The sequence below is a fragment of the Panulirus ornatus genome, chromosome 6 (assembly GCF_036320965.1).
Source record: "Panulirus ornatus isolate Po-2019 chromosome 6, ASM3632096v1, whole genome shotgun sequence".
NCBI classification, from domain to species: domain Eukaryota; kingdom Metazoa; phylum Arthropoda; class Malacostraca; order Decapoda; family Palinuridae; genus Panulirus; species Panulirus ornatus.
The window spans coordinates 7,707,827-7,722,494 of record NC_092229.1 but is presented as its reverse complement, the minus strand read 5'-3'; the positions used below and the strand labels follow the sequence as shown (position 1 = coordinate 7,722,494).

At 40.3% G+C, this 14,668-nt stretch overlaps 1 protein-coding gene across 1 annotated transcript in view; it reads left to right on the top strand.

Moving 5' to 3' along the window:
• Positions 1-3,694, top strand: part of LOC139749038 (large ribosomal subunit protein mL63) — a 3,952-nt gene extending 258 nt beyond the window's left edge. The window contains exons 2-3 of the mRNA XM_071662435.1: positions 1,649-1,760; positions 3,479-3,694. Of these exons, the coding sequence (XP_071518536.1) occupies positions 1,649-1,760; positions 3,479-3,622 (256 nt within the window). The 3' untranslated portion in view covers positions 3,623-3,694. The remainder of the gene's footprint in view (positions 1-1,648; positions 1,761-3,478) is intronic.
• The last annotated feature ends 10,974 nt before the right edge of the window (positions 3,695-14,668 follow it).

Genomic DNA, 14,668 nt, shown 5'->3' with positions numbered 1-14,668 from the left:
CAATTATTTCATACAGGAATAGTGTATTGTAGGGAGAATTCCACCTTAAATGTAGATTTCAATTAAACATGATCCTAGTCGTGTTCTACTGTTATTTTATTCTCTACACTGCAGTGGTATTGTGGAAGAAAATCAGTCAATATTTATAGCTGATGATAATGCTAAGCTCAGCTGATGATTTACTTGAATATGTTATTCCATCTGTATAAAAGACCAAAATATTAATATATGAAGTTGGCAGAAATGTACCTGAAAGCTGCCCAGTTTTATTTGCTTACCTTAGTAGTGCCAAACATGCTTTTAATCATGCACTCATTAATTATTGTATGCCATTGTATCAACTATAGTTGCAGGTTTTGAGTATCTATGCTTCCCTTTTTGCAAATTGAGCTTATTGGAATCCAGCATGGCATTGGTGAGAGGATGCACAGAGCAATGCATGGGTGGACTTTATTGTCCACACTTTGCCTGTGTCACTCTTTCTTACAGTGACTGTTCCTGCATGGTCTCAATGCAAATTTTTGATGCCTGTAACTCTAACTCTTTGGCTACTTTTCGCCCTTCGAATCGTCATGCCTACTGATGGTCACAGCCTACTTATCCTTTTGCTCTTGTCATTTACACAAGAGATACCATAACTCACCTCTCACTCCCTCCTTCACTTATTACCTTGCCAGTCCATTTAAGTACCACATCATGGGCCTTTTTGGTGTAATGGTTAGCAATGCTGACCGTGAAAGATCAGGGTTTAGCAGTTATTTGGTTGATAAATGGGTACCCCATCTTAGGCTAGGGTGTATGGTACATACATACAGACGTGTTTAAATGGCAGAGCAGTGCAAATGTAAAACTCCACTAATATAATACACAAATAAAGCTCTTTCATGTTTCTTCTAGATGGCATTCTTAACCTTCTCATCTCAGCATGCTGCACATGCAACTTTTACAGACATTTATATGTTTCACTTTTAAACTTTTGCAACAAATAATCATATTATGACAATCAAACATCTTTTTAAACCACTCATCCAAATTCATTGCAACACCTTTTCATGTATAACCATCTGTATCCTCCTGTAGGCTTCATTTCACACCTTGACTCCATTTAATTTAAGGGCCCACTACCTCAGCATTATTTTGCACAGCCTTAGCATATGTAATTTTCTAATTCTCATTTTTTTTTTTTTTTTACAAGTGCATTCTTTCACATTTCTGATAGTTCACTTACCCACACATACCTGCAACTCTTATTGATGGTGATTATGAGCTTGCTGCTTTCATCTGAGGCAATATACACTTTTTCTGGGGAATAGTTTCAGAAGTGGGAACCCCATCCCAGCCCAACAGTTCAGAAAAAAGGACAGGGTTGTCCAGCTCCCTAAGGAAGACACACTACCATGTGCTTCCCTACTGTACTTAGTTCTCAAAAATAATCATATTTTTCTCTTTCTTTTGAGTCAGTAGGTGCTCATCGTATCATTACAGAACACCTAATGCTAATACTAGTTTACCAGAGTTGTTGGAAGGATCAGATAGCTTCCAATAAAATATTAGAATGATCAATAGATGTGTTTGAATGTTTGTTTGTAAGGGCACCATGATGCAAAGTTCATTATAAGAATCTAAAGAGTTGAAAACTATCTTTCAGGAAGCACCGAAAAATACCAAAGGTGACAGAACTAGAAACTGGAAATTGTACAAAAAGGCTTCAAGTGGAAGAGCAAAACATGTTTTACTTGCGTCATCCCTACCTTACCTTGGTGAGTTTGGTAAATATATCGTGTATATTGAGAATTACTGCTTTATTTTCTATTGTAAAAAATCATGAATTTACCAAGAATAGTATTTGGTCATAAAAAAGGTACATATCTTGGAGTAGATATATACCTATAATCAAGGCTACCTCAATATGCTCAGAGCACAGAGCTCTGACTGCAAAGGGGGCCATCTAGTCCCTACTGTTATGTGACAGCCTTCAGTAAGTGGGAAATACTGCCCCTGACACCCTGCCTGTAATTCTGTTTGCTTGAATTCGTGACCCCTCATGTTATGCTTATTTCTCTGTAATATGTTTTAGCTGGAAGCCTTGCTGATGGCTGTTAAGTCAGTAGACTTGGAAGACCAAAAAAGTGCAGAGCCACTTATGTATTTTATATGAATTGGCATAAGAGAACCTGCAGAAATTTATGAAGATACAGGTAAGTTTGAGAAAATGTCAAATAACAATTAACAATGTGTCAGTGACACTATAAAAGCTGAACAGGGAAAGATATTAGAAACAGAAAGTGAAGCAAATGTCACAGATTTGTGATTCATCCTAAATGAAAATATTACAAGAGTATGTTGACAAGAGTACTATCAAGCCAGTTAGTGATGGACAGTATTTAAAATTTTTAGTCCAAGTGATAGAAAGCAAATGTAAAAAATTCTCAGTGTTGACATAAGAAACAGAATTCATTACTGCTGTTTAGTAGAGATCTAGAAGAGGTAGACTGTAGAAGAGATGGATTAGTGTAGGGAGAACACTGATTAGGGCTTATGTTACTTTGAATGAGGGTATTTGAATGCCATGGATATATTTTGTGTACAGTGATGAAGTGAATGGGGAGGTCAGTCTTGAATATTGAGTCAGCTAAGTGTTTAAAAAAAAGGAAGCCCTTTTATAACTTTGGAAGTTCATGTTTCACTTTAAAATACTGGGCATGGAGTGTGAGTTAGATCAGGGGCTGTATGTAACTTGTCTACTGCATGGGGTTGAGGATTAAGTAATAATGATGGAACAGTACACAGAGTTTCTATTAATGTCTGTCCGTAAATTGTACTGTTTTATTTAGGATATATTAGCACACCTCTTGAAAGTAAAATCTGTGATTACAATTATGTATATGGAATTGGAAATTTCTTCTGTCTCATATTTTACAGTATTTGGTATAGATTTTACTCCACCTTTCATGCATTGATTTCAGAAAAAATTAAGGACATTATCTGTTTCAAATGTAGGATGCAGACTGATTGTCCATTACCAGTAGAAATATGATAGTGATGGACCATATTCACTCTTCAGCATTGCAGATAGTGGTCCACTACATATTCTCAGACTCTACATTGTCCTTTAGATGTGATTTTACTCTTAATTTTCTGCCATAGTTTTGCCTGTTTTTGTTATTTTTTTTAATGCATCCTTACAATCAAGCTTCCCCTCATGTAGGGTGACTTTTGTAAACCTCATTATTTTTGCACGTTCTCTTTTCCTAGTGTATACAGATAACATCTGGTTCATATATCACATAAACCAACTTAGAGAATACTTCACCATATTTTCTGAATGTTACTGTATTGGATCTATAAAATTTGCAGGTATGGAGATGAATTACAGCCAAAATGTATGTTAAAGATACTGCATATGCATGTTTGCTTTGATGAAGTACAGTTTTACTCAGTGATACTTACGATTTTACATATTCATAATTCTTTGCAGGACCAGTCATGGGGACATGCTAAAGCACTGGGAAAACATGTGGACTTTGTAAGGAGAATGTATGTGCAAAAACAAAAGATTATTCCAAATGTTACTATGGAAGAGAGATATAAGACTCTCAGAAACACAGACGTTTGGGATTAGGCTTATTGATATGATTGTACCATCTTAAATTATGTAGATCACTGAATATGTATTATACATTATTTATCTTCATTTTATTTTATTATCCTTTGGATGATATAATTACAACTTTTGTGCCTGTGCTGATCAGGTTTAGCAAAATTGACTATAAGGATTTTTTTTATTGTTCCCACTCATTTAAAATAAGTTCTTTACTTTTTTGTTATTCTTGTTTTACTTCTTTTTGTGTTGTTGCTCATTTTAAGCACTATGATATCATGTTTCCTTTTGTTATTATCATCATCTCATAGATTCTGCTCTGCAGATACTCTCGTAACCCTAAAAGGACCTCAGCTTTACTGGCATGTTTATGGTATGTGGACCATATCCTTACTTGTATGGAATGCCTCTTCCTACCCTAATTTGAATTTAAAGATGTGCATTATTGGTATGCAGAGATGCCTTATGTTACAAACAACTGTCATTAGCATTGGGGAAAACCCTTGAGATATGGTAACCCATATAAGCACAGTGTTCGTACAGGGATCCAAGCAGTACTTGTACAGGTTGCCTTTTTGTGTTCTCATTTCAATTGAAAGGTAGGCTTTAACAGTATGTAGACGTGATTGATGTCGAAAGCAAGTTTCCTTTTCATAATTCTCTGTATATTTCAATTAAGGCCTGGCTTTGAAGTGGACATTTGTGCATTTCTGAGACATTTGAAAAAAAGAATTAGCACCAGGAAAGAATTCTAGTGCCTCGGTTATTCATATTACATGAGTAGGGAAGGTAGGCACTGATGTATGCCTTTCATCAGTTACTGGCTAATCAGCAATGTTATTTGGTTTTTATTGGAATTTTGCCACATGAATGGGTATTTTATGGTGCGCTCCTCCCTAACCTGTATGCAGTGGCTCAAGAGGATACAGAGTGCACAGGAAGTTCAGGGACTGGACATATTCTTTAGGGCACTAATTATAGTGATAATGATTAGTGTATCTTGAACTGTTAGCTCAGGTAAAATGACAAGCAGAAAAACAAACTCATGGACTCTACACTTTGTACAGCTGAATGGTATAAGACCCATAAATCTAGTTTGGAGTTGCCTTAGGTATGCCACTGGTAAAAGGGATGTATCCCTATATAATATTTCCGTTTTTCCTAATGTGAGACTCCAGTGACAGGTTAGGGATGATGTCATCTCACAAATCCCTTTCACATACTGAATTCTGAAGCTAATTTCATGCTAGATAATGTTCATATCAAAGCCTTTCACTCTCTTCTATCCTCATTACATTTACTTGGGTTGAATTTTATCCCCCATTTATCAGACCAACTTTGGAGTCTGTCCAGGTCTGCTTGTAAATTGACTTCCCTCATGGCCTTTGCATCATCTTCAAACATACTCAGGTAGGAGTGCATACCTTTTTGTTAGTCATTTACATAGATCAAGGAGAATATTGGTCCAAGAACAAAGTCCTGTAGTACTCCACTGGTAAACTTGACCAATTTTGAGAAGGCACTGACATGCATCTTGTGTTCCCTTCCACTAAGATAATCTGGCCATCAGAGGACCCTTGAATGTATTCTTCCATGGTGATCCAGTGTCTTAATCAGCCTCAGATGTAGTACAGTCCACGTACAAAAAAAATCACCAGTCTTCTCTTTTGTCTGAGACAGAGCTCACTCTCTCATAGAAATCTAAGTTTTATTACATGTGACCTCCTTTCCCATAAGTCATACTGTGTCTCACTTTGGCAATTCATCTTCTGTAGAAACTCATCTATCCGCTTTCTCATTATCTTTTGCTGAGCCTTACTTATCACTCTCATCAGTGATCTGGTTTGTATTTCAGCACCTCTTCCCAATCTCCTTTCTTATAGATAGGTATCAAGTTTGCCCTTTTCCTCTCTTCTGGCATTTTGCCTTCATCTAGTGACATCTTAATATCTCTAGTGATTTGTTTAATATATCTGTTCACATCATCAGCACAAATGATGAAATTCCATCAAGACCATGAGCCTTGTATGACTCAAGATCCTTTGTATTATGTTAATGTTTTCTTTTATATATCAATGCTTTCTAGAACCTTTTCCCCATTCCATTTCAGTGGTGTTGGGGCTATATAAACTTTTAATTCATTTCCTTACATATCCTTACCTCATTTCCTGCAGTATTTCAAAATGTTGTTTGATGTCCCTGCTCACATCATCAGCACAAATGAAGTTTCATCAGGACCATGACCCTTGTATGGGTCAAGATCCTTTATCATTATGATTTTTTTTCTAGGTACCTCAGTGCTTTCAAAAAACTTACCATTCATCTTACTGGTGTTGAGGTTGTATTATCTTCCACCAGAAAAACTTTGGTTTCCTCACATATCCTTTCATCATCCTCCACAGTTCTCTCAGAATTCTTGAATTCTTTAGCTTGATTAGCTGCATTTAAACTAATAATTTACTCCCACTGAATTTATGAAAGTGTTAGATATTCTTGTCCCTTGTCTACGATGTTATTTCCAAGTATCTTCATTCCACCTTCTCTTGTCCCGCTGTAACCCTTCCATGGTATTCTATGCCTTAAAAACCTTGGCCAATTAGAGTGCCACCTCTGTACTTGCCACAGCATCTCTTGAAGCTCCTTTGCTTTTTAGATTTCATGTATTAAACCATTCCTCCCTCTTTTTGGACTTTCACAAAAAATTTCACCACAGTGCCCTGGTTTCTGGCTTCTGGACTCTGTTTCCCCAAATATATTACCATAGAAACTGTTAACATTTTTGTCCCTGCTGTTTTGATATCCTCATTTACCACACAGTCAAACTTAAGAATTACATTATCATTTTTCCCAGTTGGGTATATCATATATAATATTTTCAATATCCATACTCATAGGTGTGAGGAAAATATCTAGCTATGAATGTGTAGCTGTCTCTTTCACCCTAGTGTGTACAATGACTTGCTGTTTTAGGACAATTTCCTGTAAATACTGAAAACTTTTCTCCATGACTCCCTTTCACCATGGGAATCCATGTTCCATTGTGATTGATTGTTCCTTTATTGTTGCTGTATATTTCTTGTGGATTGTTAAAATTCAGTTGAAGATTGAATATCAACACCAGTATGCTCTTCTGTTCTACAGTTACTAATACCATTATGTTATGTCTGAATAGTCATTCTTCCACTCTTTCCTGATACTTATGGTAACTCTTGTTAAGAAGGCTGAACTAATCCCTCCTTTGTCTTCCCTTCTCCTTCCCTAACAGGTGTTAGTTGTTCTGTTGTTTCTGCAACCTGTTAGGTCTTAAGTTACACAACTTTGTCTGAGATATTGCATATACAACCAAACAGGCATGAACTTGTTCTGATTGTGCTAACTGTGCAATCTAACAGGTCTAAACTTACACAACTTTGCATATGTATTATGTACAACCTAAGAGATCACAACTTTGTTGTAGACTGTGCCCACAACCTTCTTATATATATATTTTTTTTCTTTTACCAACAACTTGACAGAAAAAGTAAACCCCTTGAGCATAATGGTATGACCTTTAAGCATTATGGTACAAGATTTGGGTAGAACAACCAGCCATCGACCTGACTGACAAAACCTTTAAGGTTTTGTCAGTCAGACCATGATACCAAAGGGTCACATTGTCATGCCCAAACATTAAACCATAGTTCTCAAGGTTGAAACCTTATCCAAGACTCCATCCATGGTATGGGCATCACTTTTATATCTAAAAGCATATCTGCAACTGTACTGACAATCTGTACATGGTAGAGAATCAAGCATACAATGCCATGTTGTTGTTCCTCTGTTGCCAGAATTATCTCCAGCCCAGCTGATAAGGCATGACTGTTATCTACCTCTTCACAATTATTCCTGTATGTAAACCAGCAAGGAATATCGCAATAGTCATTGCATGTTTTGAAGGTATTTTCTCAGCGACATTTTTACAGAAACTATGAATACCCATATTTCTCTCATGTCAGGACAGTCATTGAGTTAACCAGGAGGTACATGACTGCTGGATGGCCAAAATCCTCATCAGCCCCCATCACTACCATAACATATCATTACATGGGCTTATCACCCCAAAACCACCATATCAGTGTAAACAGTACATGGGGACATCACCCCAAAACCACTTTACTTCTGTACATGGGACCATCACCACCACTACCATAACTTATTACTGCATAAAGTTCATCACCCCAACACTGCCATAACATCACTCTACATGGGGTCATCATCCCCACCACTACCATGATTTGTTACTACTTGGGGCCAATACCTTAGCACCACTGTGCATGAGGCCATTGCCTTCACTACTACCATAATACATTACCTAAGGGTCATCACCCCAACAGTGCCATAACTCATCAGTGCACATGGGGTCATCACCCCGCCACCTTAACATTACTGTACATTGGGTCATCACCATCAACATAACACACCACTGTACATAGAGTCATCACCCCACCACTACCACAACACATTACTGCACACACATCATTAGCCCACCAATACCATAACCATCACTGTACAGGATGATCATCGTACCCAATAATATCACTGCACAGGAGGATCATCACACCCACCACCACCATAGCACATCACTACATGGGAATCATTACGCCTACTATTACCATAACACATCAATTTACACGGGTTATTAACTAACCACTACCATAACACATTCTATATGGGGCCATCATCCCCACCACTGCCATAACACATACTGTACATGGGGATCTTTGGCCCATCACCCCAGTAACACGATACTTTGCAGTGGTTATCAACCTACCATGTCACTGTATACTTGGGTTATCGGCGATAACACTATCAAAACACATCACTGTACACAGTAATCATCACCCTACCACTGCCGTGACGCGTGACTGTACACAGGGATGCTCACACCACTTCAGTAACACTTCAGTGTCTATGGGTGGTAATGACCACCACCACTACCATAGCACGTCACGGTTACGTAGAGTTGACCATAACCTCCACCACTACCATGACATTTCCCTGTGCTTGAGGATGGTGACCTGGTGACCCCCTTCCGCCACCATTATCAAAACACTTTACTGCACGAGGTAGGTTAGGTCATCACCATAACACTTCACTCTACTTTATGGGTTGGTCAATACGACCACCACTACATGTACGTGTCTCTTTACACAAGGGAGGTCATCACCATAACACTTCACCCTGCTGTAGGCGTTGGTCATTACGACCAACACTACATGTACGTGTCTCTGTACACAAGGGAGGTCATCCCCAATGCTGAAACTCCACTGCACATAGGCTTCATCGTCCCCCCTCACTGTTACAACACGTCACTATGAACACAAGGGGAGTCAACAATTCAGCATTTCCATAGCACGTCACTTTAGACGGGGTAAGTCTTCACCCTCACTATTGCGATACCATGTACATGAAGATTCATCACCCACTATCGCTTGCAAAACGCGTCACCGTACGCGACGGCATTCACCACCCCTCTTCACTGTCACACTAGCACGTCACTGTTCACGGATGATTTCATTGTCACACTAGCACGTCACTGTTCACGGATGATTTCACTGTCACACTAGCACGTCACTCACTGTTCACGGATTATTTCCCTCAGACATAATAACCTGTCGCAGTGCGCGATGGTCGTTACCTTCCACCATCATCAATACATTACTGTAGACGATATTGCCCCCCTCCACACACTACTACCATAGCGCGTCACTGCACACGGGGGAATCATCACCGCCACCAATACCATAACACCCCCTACATACGGAGGGGGGGATCTCACCTCACCACTACTATAACACCACTGTACAACATGGGGAGGGGGATCTCACCCCACCACTACTATAACACCACTGTACAACATGGGGATCATCACCCCTGCATCTGCAATGCAGAAATGTATATTGAGAATCATCACTACCACAACACGGCAATGTATACGGGGTCATTAACCCCCACCCCTGCTATAACATAGTACACGGGGTCATTAACTCCCACCCCTGCCATAACACAGTACACGGTGTCATTAACCCCTACCACTTCCATAACACAGTCCACGGGGTCATTAACCCCCTACTCCTGCCATAACACAGTACACGGGGTCATTAACCCCTTACCCCTTCCACAACATAGTACACGGGGTCATCAACCCCCCACCACTGCCACAGTACAGACCATGGGGGTCATCAATAATCCCCCACCAGTGCCACAAAACAGTATACAGTGGTCATCAACTCCCACTACCTCCATAATCCGTGAACCGTCAACCCCCCCCCCCCCCGCAACCTTTCTCACAAACCATTATGATGACACGGCATTGCACACGGGAGACGGAGGACTCATCATATCCCCCACACCACTACTATAACACGTCATTTCATACGGGGATTATGACAACTCCTTCCCCCCCCCCCTTCCATACACACACACCACCATAACACGTTGGTCATCAACCCTACCGCTACCATTACGTATCACTGCACTTCACTGCTACAGTACGTCAGTGTAAAAAAAAGACGTCATCATCCCACCATTGCCAGTGTACACGGGAGTCGTCATTACCCCCACCATTATCATAGTGTCGCTGTACACGGGAAGTCATCATTCTCACCACCCCAGTAAAAGGGAACCGATTTGTGGGGGGGGGGGGGTCATCACCCCTAACACTAACAGTGCACATCACTGCACACAGGGGGGGGGGGGCAGTCATCTGACCCCTTACCATGACCATAATATGTCACTGTACGTAAATATTATTATCCCATGTCACTGTAACCCCCACCACAACTATAACACATCACTGTACGAGGGGGTGTGGTGACCATGTCTCCCACTATAATGACGCTGTGCAGGGGGGGAGGGTTGTTATGACCCCACACCAGTACAGGGGGGGGTTATGACCCCACGCCAGTACAGGGGGGGGTTATGACCCCACACCATACAGGGGGGGTTATGACCCCACGCCAGTACAGGGGGGGGGTTATGACCCCACACCATACAGGGGGGGTTATGACCCCACGCCAGTACAGGGGGGGGAGGGTTGTTATGACCCCACACCATACAGGGGGGGTTATGACCCCACGCCAGTACAGGGGGGGAGGGGGGTTATGACCCCACGCCAGTACAGGGGGGTAATGACCCCACACCAGTACAGGGGGGTAATGACCCCACGCCAGTACAGGGGGGGTTATGACCCCACACCAGTACATGGTATGTCACTGTACTAGGCGGGGTCACCCTACCACAATGATATCATGTCACTGTATATGGAGGAGGAAGGGAGTCTTCACCCCTACCCTTTGGAATATCACGTCACCATAGTAGGATGGGGAGAGGTTATCGCCCTATTACATGACAAGTCACTACACCGAAGCAGTCATTGGCCGTAACATAACACGTCACTGCAATCTTTATCCATATCAGTACCATAACACGTCACTGCGCAGGCTATATCCCCACCAGAACCATAACACGTCACTGCAATCTTTATCCATATCACTACCATAACACGTCACTGCAATGTTTATCCCCACCAGAACCATAACACGTCACTGCGCAGTCTATATCCCCACCAGAACCATAACACGTCACTGCGCAGTCTATATCCCCACCAGAACCATAACACGTCACTGCGCAGTCTATATCCCCACCAGTACCATAACACGTCACTGCGCAGTCTATATCCCCACCAGAACCATAACACGTCACTGCAATCTTTATCCCCACCAGTACCATAACACGTCACTGCAATCTTTATCCCCACCAGTACCATAACACGTCACTGCAATCTTTATCCCCACCAGTACCATAACACGTCACTGCAATCTTTATCCCTACCGGTACCATAACACGTCACTGCGCAGTCTATATCTCCACCAGCACCATAACACGTCACTGCGCAATCTATATCCCCACCAGTACCATAACACGTCACTGCAATCTTTATCCCTACCAGTACCATAGCACGTCACTGTGCAATATTCATCCCCACCAGTACCATGTCACTGTGCAATATTCATCCCCACCATTTCCATTACACCATCAACATCATAACACATCACTGTACACGGGAGTCATCACTAGAATCATTCTGTGTCGACTCTGGAAATGAGTATTTTCAATGACAATGGCCGTCTTGTATTTAGATGATAAGGGGAAATACTAACTCAATGTAGATGAAGGTATGTGACCTTTGGGTATGAAGGCGATGCCTATGGTCAAAGGGTCAGGTCAAAGACCAGGCCGATATTAGGGATGATGTAATCCCACTAATCCCTTTCACATACTGAATTCTGAAGCTTATTTCATGTTAGATAATGTTCATGTCAAGGCCTTTCACTCTCTTCTATCCTCATTACATTGACTTGGGTTGAGTTTTATCCCCCATGTATCAGACCAATTTTGGAGTCTTGTCCAGGTCTGCTTGTAAACTGACTAGCCTCATGACCTTTGCATCATCTACAAACATACTCAGGTAGGAGTGCATACCTTTTAGTTAGTCATTCACGTAGATCAAGAAGAATATTGGTCCTAGAACAAAGTCCTGTAGTACTCCACTGGTGGGTGACCTTGACCAATTTTGAGAAGGCACTTGACATGTATCCTGTGTTCCTTTCCACTAGGATAATCTGTCCACCATTTTTTTTTTCCTAATGTGAGATTCCATTGATAGGTTAGGGATAATGTTATCACACCTTAGGGTCGTAGCACACTGCTCCAGATTGTAAACATTGTGAAATTCATTTGTATCAAACCCTTAAGGTGATATGCTCGTCTTCTCTGGGGTGTAGCCTTAGGGCTGGCTTGGAGAGGGACTGTCATTAGCTCCCGTCTAGACCTTATTTGATGTCAGTGACATGAGGTCAAGAGGAACCATAGGAGGAGTCCATGACCTCGTCCAGGCGCGCTCACGTTTGGGAGTAAACCACCACCTGACCCAATTACCGACACAGGTCAGTCAGGTCACCCCGGGCTCTGCCGTATGACCTCGTGGAGTAAGGTCACCAAATGAAGGGAGTAAGGTCAACCACACAACAGAGGGGGGGATCTAGGATACGACTTGACGTCAGGATTTCCATTGAAATATATATATATATATATATATATATATATATATATATATATATATATATATATATATATATATATATATATATATATATATACATATATATATATATATATATATATATATATATATATATATATATATATATATATATATATTCTTTCTTTCTTTCATACTATTCGCCATTTCCCGCCTCAGCGAGGTAGCGTTAAGAACAGAGGACTAGGCCTTTGAGGGAATATCCTCACCTGGCCCCCTTCTCTGTTCCTTCCTTTGGAAAAAAAAAAAAAAAAAAAAAGAGGGGAGGATTTCCAGCCACCCGCTCCCTTCCCTTTTAGTCGCCTTCTACGACACGCAGGGAATACGTGGGAAGTATTCTTTCTCCCCTATCCCCAGGGATATATATATATATATATATATATATATATATATATATATATATATATATATATATATATATATATATATATATATATATATATACAGGAATTTGTTAGTTGTGATGCGAAACGAATAAAACTTCCTATGTGTTTTACTCATGTCACTCTAAACCTCTTTACACTGTAATGTCATAAGTCATTGGGGAATTAGCTTTCGCATCTCCCTTACTATAATCATATGTAGTCGTTGTTTGATGTCCATAACACTATATATATATATATATATATATATATATATATATATATATATATATATATATATATATATATATATATATATATATATATATCATTCATCCCTGAGGATAAGGGAGAAAGAATACTTCCTACGTATTCCCTGCGTGTCGTAGAAGGCGACTGAAATGGGTGGGAATGGGCGACTGGAAATCCTCCCCTCCTGTTTGACTTTCCAAGAGAAGGAACAGGGAAGGGGGCCAGTGAAGAATATTTCCTTCTAAGGCTCAATCAGCTGTTCTTGACGCTGCTTCGCTAACTCGGGAAATGAAGAATGTGCACAAAAATATCTTATTGTTAACATAAACCGTTTGGGGATTCTTTCATTATTCCTGGGTATATTACAGCGTTTCCGATGTCGTTAGCTGGAAATAATGTTCGGAATAATATTTTCAACATAGAATAACAAAAGAATTTAGGGACCTTTAAATTTTAAATCCCCCACCCCTTTAAATCTTAAATCCCCCAAAAAAACACACGCTTAAAGAGGCTACTGTTCCTTGCAAGATGTGATGAAAGACTTCTCTTCGGCAATTTACAGTTTCATTTAACCACTCTACATTATGGTGATTGATGAATACACAGGAAGAAGAACGAAGAGCGTAACAGATTCCTTCCTTGCGTATACGCAAAGGACAATGGGGAGGGGGGATGTTGTATTTCTTACATATTAGATTTTCCCTCGTGGATAGCCGTATATACTTGTACTATGGCGCTCACATTTGTATAATCTCTTCTCTTTAGCTTCACACTGTTATTTATCATCATTACATCTCTAGAGGAAAGAAACTGAGAATTTTGTCGGCAAATTTAGTTAATATATGTCTCCGGAGTCTGCGCTTTTAAAGGAGGATACATTTTCAAAAGAGTAAGAGGGTTCGGAGAAGGTGAAGTTTGCGCTATAAATTCTAAGTATCCTAGGAGTCAGTTTGAGGACGAACAGCTGTGTCTGATTGCCAAGGGTAACGTGAAGGTGTTTAGTAAGGTAGAGTGATGATGATGATGATGATAGTCACCTGAACTCCTTCATCACTGACCCACACTTTCACAGTTCTGCTATTGAAAGTGAATTAAGGCACGGCAGGTGACACGGAAACATTCCTTAAATCATAAGAACAAAATGAATAATATAATCATATGAATACAAATTCTACTTCATAGTTAAAAGTAATATTCTATACCTCCGAGATAATACAAGAAGCTACGTTAATAGCCAAGCATACAGCTTAGTAACACATTTTATCTAAGCCAGTTTGATGATGAGCAGGAATGTAAAAGCGATACACATCT